General features: G+C 39.4%; 1 protein-coding gene across 3 annotated transcripts in view; it reads left to right on the top strand.

Annotated features, from left to right (window-relative positions):
- usp24 (ubiquitin specific peptidase 24) overlaps positions 1-14565 on the top strand; it is a 169807-nt gene that overhangs the window by 4542 nt on the left and 150700 nt on the right. For 2 of the 3 annotated variants that reach the window (XM_052010647.1, XM_052010646.1), the window contains exon 1: positions 81-612. The exons of the other annotated variant lie outside the window; for it this stretch is intronic. In XM_052010647.1, coding sequence (XP_051866607.1) covers positions 292-612 — 321 coding nt within the window. In that variant the 5' untranslated portion in view covers positions 81-291. Of the gene's footprint in view, positions 1-80; positions 613-14565 lie in introns of those variants that run through there. 3 annotated transcript variants of the gene reach the window in all.

Here is a 14565-nt window from a genome sequence, read left to right as displayed (position 1 = left end):
CTTTACAAAGATGGCGGCCGACCGTATGTCATTTCCGGTTAATTGGGAGCGGCTTCGCCTGGCGAAGTAGGAACCGGAAGTTTCCTGTCAACATGGCGCCGTGTGCTTCAGATCCAGTGTAACTGTTTCAGTTCATCAGAGATAACGGCCCGCTGAGCTATTCTGTGTCCACGTTACACTTAGTGGGGGGCTTTAGGGCGTCTGGTGTGGCGTCACCCTGAGGCAGGGGACCTGTGTCGGTGTAGGCTCTATGGACGAGTAGGACCGAAGTGATAGACTGTATCCACCGGGATGGACGTGGAGGAAGAGCACATGACGACGCTGCTGTGCATGGGCTTCTCGGAGCCCGCCGCCATCCGCAAGGCGCTCCGTATGGCCAAGAACGACATTAATGAGGCGGTGGCCCTCCTCACGAACGAGAGCCCTGGCCTCGGCTACGAGCCTATGGAGAGTGGCGACCGCCAAGTGGGCGGCAGTGGCGGAGGAGGCGGAGGGGGCGGCGGTGGAGGGACCGGTTCCCGCGGTGGTGGTGGAGGGAATGGAGGTGGAGGAGACTACAGCCGGAGTGGGTTTGATCCGCCACCCGCTTATGACGAGGTGGTAGAGGTGGAGGTAAGATCTGCGTGTACCTCACATTAATGAGACTGCAGCGCTTAAACTCCTCGATGGCTTTAAGGCGCCATGGAAACGTGGGTTCATATTAGTTCGCATTTTCTCGTACGCCTGTTCGTTCCTTTCAGCACTTTTTTTCGTTAAAAAGAAGAAAATTCGTGATTCCCTATTGATGAAATGATCGAAACTCTCAGTGGACGACTGAGAGTCGTTACTTATCAGTTTCATTGAAATGCCAGTTTCAGTGAAATGCAGGCAGACTGTCAAATCATCTCATAGGATGACTTTCTCTGCGGTGTAGTGATATGTAGGTTAAGTCCAGTGTTTACAAACAGTTTAAAAACCCACATTTATAGTCACAAATATACTGATAACATTTCTAATGATTAAAACTCGTAATCGACGTGCTATTTTTGAATTTTCTTTACATTCAACAATTCTGCTTTCAGTTGGAAATTGCATATTTATATTATTCTGGTACAATTTTACCTTGGATATTCTTGTATTTGTTGTTAGAAGCACAAAATGGAGAAAAAAATACTTGTTACACCCGACTACTCTTGTTGAATGGTTAGTCCATTGTAGGTTCTTCTTTTCTCTTGCAATGATATCGGCTTATACTGGGGTATAACTGCATTGGTGTCGCCAGGCTAGCAATGCCTTACTAAAAGTTTCCTACATTTGAGCTAATATGTGAATTTAGTAGAAGTATTATAGTAGCAGGGATAATGCCTTCAAGTGATATACATACTGACCCAAAGGTGTAATTAAGTAGGTTTAAACAACAATTTCCTGAAGTCTGGAAAGCTAAGTATGAAAGCCAAGTCCCAATTCTGATAAAGATGAGCAAATGTAATAAAATCTGATTAAGCCCCCATCAGTTTAGCCTCAATTTCTGCCCTGAAATCTCAATGCTATTAAAAATGAGTGGGTTTACTTCATTCTATAAATATGACTGTTACAGGCAAGGCCAAGCACTGTTACCCATCTCTATTTGTTGTAAAGGAGATTGTGGTGATAGAGGCTTACAGAGTTATATGGAGGGTCAGCTATTTTCTGTAGGTCTGGAGTTACACATAGATCAGACCTGATGAAGTTAACAGATTTCTTTCCCCCAAGGATGTTATCGGATGGGTTTGTACAAAATCTGGTGGTTTTATGGTAATCATTATTGATGACTTGTTTACTTTTCCAAATTTATTTAATTAACTAAATTGGGATTAAAACTCTCACCTCTGGGTAATTAATCCAGATCTGAGTTACTAGCCCACTAATGCAGCCACTGTTGTACATTTTATAGTTGCAAAAGATTTCATTGATTTCATATCAAGCTATGGACAACAGCATGTTGTTTCTGAATTTTACAATAAACACTGATAAACATCCCCAGCACTGAGGCCCTAGTTGCACGCAGTTGTCTACCATTGGGAAGACCAGGACATTGGCATGCCCAGAGCCAGACTCCTGAGGCAAGCATTCTTTTCTGAGCTCTGTCCCAGGAAGAGTTTACCAGGTGATCAAAGGAAAAGATTCATGCATGACTCAAGGATGTATTCGAAGTCTCCATTGAAAAATTGGTTTCCTCCTGGGAATCTCTGATTCCATGACCTCTCAAAATGGAGAAGAACTCTGGATGGTATTGAGAACCACACATTCATGCATTGGAAGCCCTGTGATCAGCTCACAAACCACTTGTCCACCCTATCGGGCACCTTCTGCCTCATCCATAGAAGAATCCGCAGTTCCCAAGAATCCACAAAACTGGAGTGAAAGCAAGTCATCCTTGATCTTGAGAAAATGCCTAAGAAGAGGAAGATAATAACTTCCATAAAGTATTGAATTAATGAAGGTAATGAGGATATCCTATTGCATTTTACAACCAGAATTGTACTGGAAACGTAGTGACTAATTAGTGCAACAAACTCCCACAAACAATAAAAACTAGTTAGTTTTAAATAGTATTTGAGAAATGAAAATTATCCAGAGCATTGAAAACTCTGCAGCACTTTTCAAAATAGAGCCTCTGTCCTTTTAAGTACACCTGAGAGAATAGAGCTTTGATTAAAAATGATACCTCCGATGCTGCAGCGCTCCTTTAGTTCAGCAATGGAATGTTAGATTTTAGGCTCAAGTCTCTGGTTTGGATTTTGAAATCACAACTTTCTGACTTTGAGGGAGTAGTGCTAGCACTGAGCTCGGGTAAGGTGATGGTTCTTAGAAAATTTGTGGGTAGCTTTTCCTAGACAGTAAATGTCTGGTCTCCATAATGTTGTACTGTTTTATGTTTTTAGTTAATCACACTTGTATATATCTCTCACAATTTGACCAAACATGTCACATTCAGTGATCACATGAGATTCATGAATTTTCACCAATGTCCGTTTTGAAAATAAAGGGCATGATATTTGGTTTAAAGATAAATGCAGCAACCTAAACTTTACTTGATTGCCAAAGTAATGACATGGAAAGAATATTCAGTTACTTTGTCGCTTGTCATTGAGCACAAAATTATTCTTGAAACACAGTTCCTGAGACTTGAGCAGAGTCTAAGCAGATACTTTAGTGCAGTGGTTTGGTGGTGTTCCACTGTGAGAGCTAGAACTTTTGTTAGGGAATGGAGAGTAGATTTTATTTATAATTTTTGAACTGGTTTATGGAACACAGTAATCCAATCCTTGTGTTTAGACTAATCTACTTTTGCCTTCTGACACTGAGTAATGTGTAGTTTATTCTGCACCTTTACATCACCTAGACTGTTTACTTCCCTAGTATGGCTCACCTCAAAGTATTGCATGAACACCACTGAAACCCCTTAACATCTCTGGGTTTGATTTCTGTCATGTATTCCTGAACTACCTTCTATCAGTTGTTCTGTTAAATTCAGCTTGTTATAAACTGAGCAGTTCGCATCCTGACCTATGCAAAAGGACAACAGAAACACAAGGAACTCCAGATACTGGAATCTGGAGCAACAAACAATCTGCTGGAGAAACAGTGAGTCGAGCAGCATCTGTGGGGGGTTGGCATCATTGATGTTTCAGGTCGAAACTGCATCAGGACCTCTCTCCTCTTCCCCCAACAGATGCTGCTTGACCCGCTGAGCAGATTTTTGTACACTAAAGAGCAATTACCCATCATTATTTTTCTTTCTGACTGTTAGTTTTCTAATTCCCAGTGCACAGAATTTCAACGCGGACATGTGACTTTCAACACTGGTATTATTGGAAGTAGAGACTGTGACAGCATTAAAAAAGTGTCTTTAGATGAGCACTTAAATCACCTAGGCATAGAAGATTAAGTGGGCTGTGCTCGAAGATGGGATTAACACAAATGGGTGCCCACTGGTTTGCGTGAACATGGGCCAAATGGCCTGTTCCCTTGCAGTATGACTCTGATATATAGTATTTCCTGCCAGCCACTAGTGCTTGCCATTAACCTAGGCACTTAATATGTGGCTTTTTTTCTCCAGCATCAAGTTGCACTTGCAGAACACTAATTCTGGCTCCTCATTCCTCAAAGGTGAGACCTAGAGCGAGAGCAGGGCTTGAAAGCATCGTTTCTGTCAGTTGGAGGGAGACTGAGTCTGAACAAGCTCTGCCAGCAGCACAGCTAGAAAAAATACTTTGACTTAGCCATGAGCCTTGGCTAAGTCACGATGGAATACATTTATTTCTGGCATTCAGGAATGATCAAAACATCCTTAAAATTACTCAAAAGATTTTAAAATAATGTAAAATTTAATGAATAAAAGAAAGCAAAGCAATTAAGTACACATACTCTTTAAAAACAGCTAAATAATCTGACAATTATATATTGACCAATATCAATCAATTTTTTTGTCCCTTGCATTCAGAAAGGAATTTCCCATCCTGCACTTGGTTCGAGCTGGTGCAGGTTATTTGGATGGATCTCCTTGCATTTATGCTGGCAAATTACTGCAACTACATGATTCCCTCCTGGACTCCAAGGAGAGTCCATTGTTGGAGCATATTCTTGAGTAATGACATCATCAGTTACACAGGAAAATGTCAGTGGTTACAGGAGTAACTGCTGATATTTCCCCATAAAATTCAGGCTGTCATCTCTAGATTCGACTGAACTTGTTCCCTATTTCCACAATCTTCTCCAGTTTTAGAAATGTTCATTCAGCTGTGGTTCTCTGCCTTTGTCCTGTTCTATATCAGATCTTAGAATCTGTTATCTCCTTTTATTCCCCAAGATCAACCATTGGATAATATTCAGATGAATTTGGTTAGCTTATTTATTATTATTATTATTATTATTACTATTATGCAATTTCCAAAGCTGTTAATCAGTGCAACTGTTATAGCATCTAGTTTTTATAGAAAATTTTCATTCCAGGCTAAAACATGACAGGTATACAAATAAGCACAATGCATACATATGCTATTTTCATCTAGGATTTACCATGTTTGTACTTTTCCTTTCCTCATCTGTACTTGAATCCATTTGTGTTACAACTTTTCTGAGACAATGTTGTGTTGCATCCGAAGTTTTAAAATAAAAATTAGAGAATGGAGAAGGGGGCATTCAATCTTTCACTGCTGTGCCGATTTTTGTAAAATGCTGTCCTATTCCGTATCACAACTTTCTCCACATGATCTTACAGGTTAGTTTACTTCAAATATGTATTCAGTCGCCTTTTGGAAGTTTCTTTAAAATTAAGTCGTGTTTTTAGGTTGTGTATGACATTTCATAACCTTGTATGTGAAATAATGTTTTCTTATTTCCCTTTTTAGTTTTTTTGTCAATTATTTTAATTTCATAGCCCATGATTTATTAAGCCACTTCCTAGAGGAAACAATTTCTCCCTTCCTGCTTTCTCAGTACCTCTTATATAGATGAGGAATTCCCTTCTTCATCTTGCTATATAGTAAACCCTTCCAGCTATTTTGATCTCATCATTTTACTGGGGATCCCTTGTCTGTCATATCGTTCTTAAGTCTCCTCTATTCAAGGCCCTGACATCCTTTTCAAAGCAATGTGCTCATAATTACCTGCAATACTTCAGCTGAAGCCTTGCCGGTAATTTGTTTACAAAAAAAGATCTTTGTTTTTACATTCAGTACCCTTAGTGATAAAGTCTAGCAATCTATAATTCTCCTTAGCTGCTTTCTCACTTGCTCTCCTACTCTCAAGGGTTTGTGGTTATGCATCCTTTGACTAAGCAGTTTTTCAAAATGGTATCATTGAACATTTGGAGGTACTCGGGTAAACAAAAAATCTTCACTATCTTTCAACAAAAATATTGTCTACTGTAGAACAAATCTACTGAGATTTATTGACATCTTCAACTAATTCTTGCAGAAGATTATAGGACTTCATACTCAAAGTGGAGTTTATTGTCATATGCACAAGTACATGTATGCACAGGTGCAATGAAAAACTTAATTGCAGCAGCATCACAGGCACATAGCACCAGATAAGCAGCTTTCACAAGAGAAACATAAACATAAATTGTACACAATTTCTTTTCAATCTTTTTAATTTTCAAATTAGTACAAAATAACATATATATAACACTAGTAATTATACATATGGTGCAAAGGATCAGGATAGCAATCATAACAGTTAATATATATAATCACAAGGAGTAAAAAAAAAGTAATCTGGACCTTCCGTTCTCTTATTAAGTGAACAAATACAAAAGGAAAGATTGAAAAGAAATGAAATTTAATTAAATGAAAGAAGAACCCCTGTACACAACTTTTACAAGAAAGAACACAATTAGAACTGGAGGGGGGGGGGGGGCGGAGTCCATTTTAGTGCAAAGTGGTCACAGTGTTACTATGCTGAAGTGGTGATTAGGATTGTGCAGGTTGGTTCAAGAACTGAATGGTTGAAGGGAAGTAGCTGCATTTGAACCTGGAGATGTGGGACTTCAGGCTTTTGTACCTCCCTCCAGATGGTAGCTGAGAGAAGATGACATGGCCAGGATGGTGGGGATCTTTGATAAATGCTGCCTTCTTGAGGCAGCATCTTGTGTAGATACTCCCAACAGTGGGGAGGGATGTGCCCGTGACATATTGGGCTGGGCCTACTGCTCTCTGTAGTTCCTGATCTTTCACTTTAGTCAGAAAAATTAGTGGTTGTGTGCAAGATCAATTTGATAGATAAAGCTGTTTTTAAATTTTAATTGCCTCTGAAAAAACGTGCTCAATACTCATTTTCCCCACTTTTCAGTACTTTTTTTTTCTTATTTGTCTTGTACAGTTGTTTTGAAATGACCACAAAATGTCATACATGGAAATTACCGGAGGTTAATTTTTCCAGCTGACTCATAACTTGTTTCATAGTGAACAAAGAGAAATAGATCATTTTTGCTAAAGCATTTCCTGCTATCAGAAATCAAAATGAGATTATCTTTTTGAAACTGGAGCTTGTATACTGGCACAAAATTCTTAAATACAACTTTTATTAATCATTTTAATGACAAATGGTTTCAAATGTTTTATTATCGCTGATTCACCTTGATTGTAGCTATTTAGCTCAACGAGTAACTGAACTTAGTTGATCATGGCAAGTTGAGTACTATAAGTAAGTAATACTATCCTATTTGTAGCACAATAACAGGCTCTTCAGCTCACCAAATCCATGCCCACTATCGAGCACCCATTTACACAAATTCCATTTTATTCTACCCATGTTCCCACCAACTTCCCCCCACCCCCCCAGATTCTACCATAATGGACAGTTTAGTGGTAAATTAATCTACCAATCCATGCATCTTCGGGATGTGGGAATAAACTGGAGCACCCAAGGGGAAAATACAGGGAGAACATGCAAGCAGACAGCAGTGGAGTTTGGGATTAAACCAGGGTCACTGAAGCTGTGAGGCAGCAGCTCTACTAGCTGAGCCACTGTCATTATAACATTATAGTTTATTCTCCAAGAATGCATTGCCTGCCCTTGAGAATCATGGGGCTGCTAGTCAAAGTGACAGTACGTTTAAGCATTTAAAGGAAAAGCATATTGCAGATTTTAGATGCTTCTTGCTTCACAATAAAATGTATAGATGAGAGAGTAGGAATCCCTTTGGAAAGAATGCTATAGTTTAAAGTTGATGCCCATTCAGAGTTTTGAAAGTGTACAATGACCTAGAGCTGTTCTTGAAAATTAATCACATGACCATTAATGATGTACATAGCTTTGAACTCCTTTGCTTCTGCAAATGGACTTTTGGTATTATTTTGGTGTGATGTGAAATATTATGCTATTGATAGAAGGCTTCACATCTTTGTACATTTCTTGATGTTATGAATAGTGGAAAATAAAAATTGCTTTTATAGATTTATTAAGTGAATGCAGAGCAAGTGATGTTGCAATGTACATTCTGGTTTTAAAGAAATATTTCAACATTTTTAAAGTAGATTCATAAATAATGAAAAGAATGTTTGCAGGTTCCACATATGGTTTCTATCTTATGTAAAAAAATAGCATAAACATTTTCATTAGAGTGGTGTAAAATAATGTAATATCTCTATTATCTAACATTTTTTAAAAAGACGTTCATTTCTCACTGCTTCCCTTATTCCTGAAATAACTACAAGCCAGCTGAAGTAAGTTCAATAAAGGTATCCATTGTAAGTGATCTATCTGATCGACTGCTAAGTATCTTAAAGCAAAACAGGAACTAAATATGGGAACTTCAACTGTTTTGTTTCACTTCAGAATTCTACAGGTTGATTTTAATGATTAAAATATAATGATTGAAAAGAACTAAATGTTATGAGGGAGTCTTTTGAAAATAATTGTAGATATATCTGGAAATAAATGCCTCTGACTTTGCCACGTCCAAAGTCAAGATGGAATGAACTCGGTACAGTCGCTGAGATTTCAGGGAGTGCCAAGGACACAGGATTCAATTTTGTTGCAGCACTGGGTATGGAATGGAGGTTTAGTTGGTTATAATATTGGGCCTCAACCCAAGTCTGACCCAAGTGCAGTAGTTGTGGGTCTGATCCGAGACAGATTGTTCTCTTTTCATGCCTAACCATATCCTACCATTGAAGTGTGTATAGGAACTTGAGTGTGTTCTTCACATGCAGTGATATTGGATGGTTGTCTTGAACTTAATGGTATGTGGCCTGACCTAAACCCAAATTCTTTTTATGGAAGAGACACTGAACCTGGCTGAACCTGACACATAGTCAGGTCCTATCAGGTTCAGGTTGAACATCCAGGCTCTGGAAGTGCCCTCGTTCCTGATTGGTTTGTCCAACCCCATCTGAATGAACTAAGTGGGCACACTTAAAGGGATTTTAACTAAATCAATCAAAAATGATTAAAAATCTAAATTAAAATAAAAACATTTGTCACAGGTTGGTAGGTGAGTCGAGTTGCACTGCATGTTGATATCCATGAGTACTTTGGGCTTAACAAAGCAATTAGAGGGTATTCCAGCCAGAAACCTTGAGTATTCTGGAGGAAGAAAACTTACCTTAAGATGTACAATTTATCAGGATCAACTTTATACAAGCTCCACAAATAAATATAAGTGTAGCAGATTGGCAAACTGAAATTCACTTATGACATTTGCTGGAGAACTGAGGGCCAGCATTTAGAGGCATAAAAATAAAACCTGACCTGTCCCTGGCCAATTTGATCTCGAGCCAAGCCCAAAGATTGTATTGGAGACTGAACCCAAACTGGACATGTAGAGTTGGGCTCGGGTCATAGATGGCTTCTTCAGTAAACCCATACATTAAGATAAGGCAGATAAGGCAGAAAATGCTGTGCACACTCAGCAGGTCAGGCAACATCTGTGGAAAGGGGAACAGTTAACAGTTCAGATTAAAGACTGTTCATCAGAACTGGAGAAAACAAATTAGTTTTAAGTTGCGGAAAGGATGGAAGAAGGCATGGACAGGATGAAGGGTATATATCTGATAGGATGATGCTAGATGCTGTATGACCCACAATGTTTTGAGCATTTTCTATTTCAGATTTCCAACGTCTGACATTTTTATTTTCAATAGGATAAAGAAATAGTTTCCTGTGCCATCTGTACTCTCCCTGCTATTCATGGGCAGTCAACATTATAACATTCTACTCTACTGAGCTTTAGTGCATTTATTATTAAGATTGGCTCAGCCCAATCTGACACTGGCCTAAGGACTTAAAATTGTTTTGACACCTGACCCAAACCCATTTTGTCTGGTTCGGGTAATCAGGCACTTCAGCTGTTAAAATTATCATGCAATGCATGTCACCTGATCAAATCACTAGGAATGCATCCAACCAGATTTGGCAACCCAATGTTTTAATGAAAGTGTTCTATAGATGTTCTTTCAAATTAATGGGGACTTCTATAACCTGAATTGAGCTGCACAAAATGGGAATGCAGTACTATTGAACTAAATCATTTCTAAAATAGTTTTGAGTATTTGCTATCTTAACCACTCAGCAGAGACTTAAAAATATTAGTCCATTAAGACTTGCACCACCTTATTTAAGTTCAACCTAATTTTATCACTGCTGCTTACAAAGTACATTTTCTTGCATTTATTTCAGCTCACTTGATCTTGCAAAGTGTGTGTGTATTCATGGAACCCTATAATTCTTGCGTAGCAGAGATGGAGGCCTTGCATCTCAACTGGTTTGCTACAGTATTAATGCTATATTCAAACTACATGTTACTACATTTTGTCCAACCCTATCAACATATGCTTTCATCGTGCTTGTCTAGGTTTCCCTAAATCCTGCTGTGCCATTTGTTTCAACAGCTCAGTATGATTGTTTGTTTCACATTGAGTTTTTTTCATGAATTTCTTTTTACATTTAATGGAATTGTCACGTATTCATGGTCTTTAGTTTTGGTCTTCGTAAGAGGAAACTTATTCTTCATGTCTGAATAATAAAACTCTTTCATAATTTTAGGCTTCCACATGATTTGGCATTCCAGTCAGTAGTGCAGATTTTGCGATCATACTCTAATATTGCCATTCATTTGGTAATAGTTATTTTACTTTGGTATATTAAAATCATATTTATGAACTCACTGCAACAGCTATTCTATTTTAAAAGGCACAGTATTAGCATTGTATTAGTAAAATAATTTTATTGTAATTTCTTGCCAATAATGTAATATTGATGAAATTACTCATGTTCTATTCAAGCAAACCAACATTAGAGCTATTTCATTGGAATAGATGAGTCTAAGCAAAACTGGAGAACAATAGGTTCTCAGATTGTTTAGTGATTTGCGTTTCATTTGGAGCTACGTCATGATGCTGTTGCAGGAGCAAGCCACAATATAATTTACTTTAAATTTGCATGTCTTTATATAGTGAAGAAGTAATATTATCTTTCATAGACTCTCATTTACAACCACGTCTTCTGTTGTACTCATTCATTTTAAATACATAGTTTAGCTGTTATATACTTTTCAAAGGGTTCTGAATTATTTGATACAAATTTGAACAAATTACATTGCTTGATACAGATAAAAGCAATCTCAAGAAAATGCTTGATTCATTTTATCAATTGCACGAACAACTGTAGGAATGATGATATAAAATTGGAATGAGTCTTATCTGGCATTTGGCCAGTAAAAGACATTCTAAACTCTTGGTACTGTTGTAATGTTATTTGATAGCAGCTTGTATAGTAAACATCTATTTTTATCTTTCCAGTAAGTACTCATAGTGTAAATAGGAAATGTATATTCTTATGTGCATGAAGTTGGAACATAAGCATGAAATCTCTAATTTGCATTTATTTAAATTAATGTGTGAAATCTGTATTGGAGAAATTCAAAATGTTTGCCTGGAATGCTGAATTAATATGCAAGATATTCAATGGAACACAGTATACAATGCCACTTTCTTCCCCTCTTAATTCGTGGTCCCCAAGAATAAGGCTTTTTTTGAATGCTGGAGGAAGCTGACTTGTACCATTCTTGTGGATCTTGCAGCTGCCTCCTTAAGACAGAAGACAGCAAGCAAGCTGCCTTTTTAGTTTGTTCTTGGCTGAATTTTATTGCGCATTCCCAGAGGAAAGGCTGGTGAGTCAATGTTTTGAACTGCTGCGCTTAATATTTTGAAGGTGCTTCAATAGTAGTGTCAGATAGGAACTCAGGATTTTGATCCATTAATAATAATGGAACAATATGCTTCCCAGCCAGGATAATGTGTGACTTGGCGGGGACTTGGAAGTGATTGCATTCTCGTGCATCAGCTGACACTTTAAATTTACAATTTTTTTTAGATGCTGGCAGTCACAAGTGTGAGGGGTACTGCTGAAGTGGCCTGGGAATTTGCTGCAAAGTGTTGTTCAGTTAGTACATACCATAGTTCACCAGCTTTGGAGGGACTGAATGTTGGTGAGAGGAGAACTTATTAAGAGACTGCTTTGTCCTGGTTTTAGGTTTTTTTGGATGTTGCCACTGACAAATAACACATATTCCATCTGTATACTGTGTAGGTATGAATGCGACATGTATATTTTAAAGTGGTTATGGAAAAAGATAGGGATGGACCAGTAATAAAGGTCTTAAATTGGGGCAAGTCCAGTTTAATTAACATAAGGGAGGATTGGATAGATTGAGAGCACCTCCTTGAAGGTAAGTCTACTTCTGCACAGTGAGAAGTATTCAAAGAATAAATAACGAGTTTGAGGCAGACATGTTTCTGTAAAAGCCAGGGGTACTAAGTATAGGGAGCCCTTGATTTCAAGATACTTTGCGGGTTTAATAAAGAGAAAAAAGGAAGTGAATGATGGGAGGCCTATCATGAGTATAAAAGTGTAGGGAAGCATTCAAAAGGGAATTAGAAACTAAGGGCTGAAAATGACTGTAAAATATTTCAGCAGTGGAAATAAGTGTATAATTGAGAAAAGTATGTGGGTTTGCAGGTCAGCATATCCAGGATACAAAGAATTTGTGCAGTCTGGTTTAGATTGAATGACAGGGTTATCTAAAGTGCAGGAAAGGTTGCTGGATGTTCATAGAACGTAGAACAGTATAGCACAATACAGGCCCTTCAGCCCACAGTGTTGTGCTGACCTTTAAACCTTGCCTAAGACTATCTAACCCCTTCCTCCCGCATATCCCTCTATTTTAAATTCCTCCATATGCTTATCTAGCAATCTCTTGAATTTGACCAATGTACCTGCCTCCACCACTGCCCCAGGCAGCTTATTCTATGCCCCAACCACTCTCTGGGTAAAAAACCTTCCTCTGATATCTCCCTTGAACTTCCCACCCATTACTTTAAAGCCATGCCCTCTTGTATTGAGCATTGGTACCCCGGGAAAGAGGCGCTGGCTGTCCACTCTATCTATTCCTCTTAATATTTTGTACACCTCTGTCATGTCTCCTGTCATCCTCCTCCTCTCCAAAGAGTAAAGCCCTAGCTCCCTTAGTCTCTCCTCATAATGCATACTCTCTAAACCAGGCAGCATCCTGGTAAATCTCGTCTGCACCCTTTCCAACGCTTCCACATCCTTCCTATAATGAGGCAACCAGAACTGGACACAGTACTCCAAGTGTGGTCTAACCAGAGTTTTATAGAGCTGCATCATTAACTTGCGGTTCTTAAACTCGATCCCTCGACTTATAAAAGCTAATGATCCATAAGCTTTCTTAACTACCCTATCCACCTGTGAGGCAACTTTCAGGGATCTGTGGATATGGACCCCAAGGTTCCTCTGCTCCTCCACACTACCCAGAATCCTGCCATTAACTTTGTACTCTGCCTTGGAGTTTGTCCTTCCAAAGTGTACCATCTCACACTTCTCTGATTGAACTCCATCTGCCATTTCTCAGCCCAGCTTTGCATCCTATCAATGTCCCTCTGCAATCTTCGACAATCCTCTGCACTATCCACAACGCCACCAACCTTTGTCGTCTGCAAACTTGCCAACCCAGCCTTCTACCCCCTCATCCAAGTCATTGATAAAAATCACAAAAAGCAGAGGTCCCAGAACCGATCCTTGTGGGACACTGCTAGTCACAGCCCTCCAATCTGAATGTACTCCCTCCACCACAACCCTCTGCTTTCTACAGGCAAGCCAATTCTGAATCCACATGGCCAAGCCGCCCTGGATCCCATGCCCTCTGACCTTCTGAAGAAGCCTACCATGTGGAACCTTGTGAAATGCCTTACTAAAATCCATGTAGACCACATTACTGCACTACCCTCATCAATCTGTCTGGTCACCTCCTCAAAGAACACTATCAGGCTTGTGAGACATGATCTGCTCTTTACAAAGCCATGCTGGCTGTCCCTAATCAGACCATGATTCTCTAAATGCCCATCGATCCTATCTCTAAGAATCCCTTCCAACAGCTTGCCCACCACAGACGTAAGGCTCACTGGTCTGTAGTTCCCTGGACTATCCCTACTACCTTTTTTGAATAAGGGGACAACATTTGCCACCTCCCAATCCTCCGGTACCCTTCCCGTGGACAACGAGGATTCAAAGATCCTAGCCAAAGGTTCAGCAATCTCCTCCCTCGCCTCGCGGAGCAGTCTGGGGAATATTCCGTCAGGCCCTGGGGACTTATCTGTCCTAATATTTTCTAACAGCTCCAACACATCCTCTCTCCTACTATCAACATGCTATAGAACATTACCCTTACCAACATGTCCTCAGCATCATCAAGGCCCCTCTCCTTGGTGAATACTGAAGAGAAATATTCATTGAGGACCTCACCCACAGCTTCCAGGCACATCTTCTCGCCTTTCTCCCTAATTGGTCCTACCTTTACTCCCGTCATCCTTCTGCTCTTCACATAATTGAAAAATGCCTTGGTTTTCCTTAACCCTACTTGCCAAGGCTTTTTCATGTCCCCTTCTTGCTCTCCTCAGCCCTTTAAGTTCCTTCCTTGCTACCCTATATTCCTCAAGAGACCTATCTGATCCTTGCCGCCTGAACCTTATGTATGCTGCCTTCTTCCTCCTAACTAGATGTTCCACCTCTCTTATCAGC

Source organism: Pristis pectinata, chromosome 3 (assembly GCF_009764475.1).
Source record: "Pristis pectinata isolate sPriPec2 chromosome 3, sPriPec2.1.pri, whole genome shotgun sequence".
Classification (NCBI taxonomy): domain Eukaryota; kingdom Metazoa; phylum Chordata; class Chondrichthyes; order Rhinopristiformes; family Pristidae; genus Pristis; species Pristis pectinata.
Note: the sequence above shows the minus strand (reverse complement) of the source record. Positions and strands in the feature narration are given on the sequence as shown.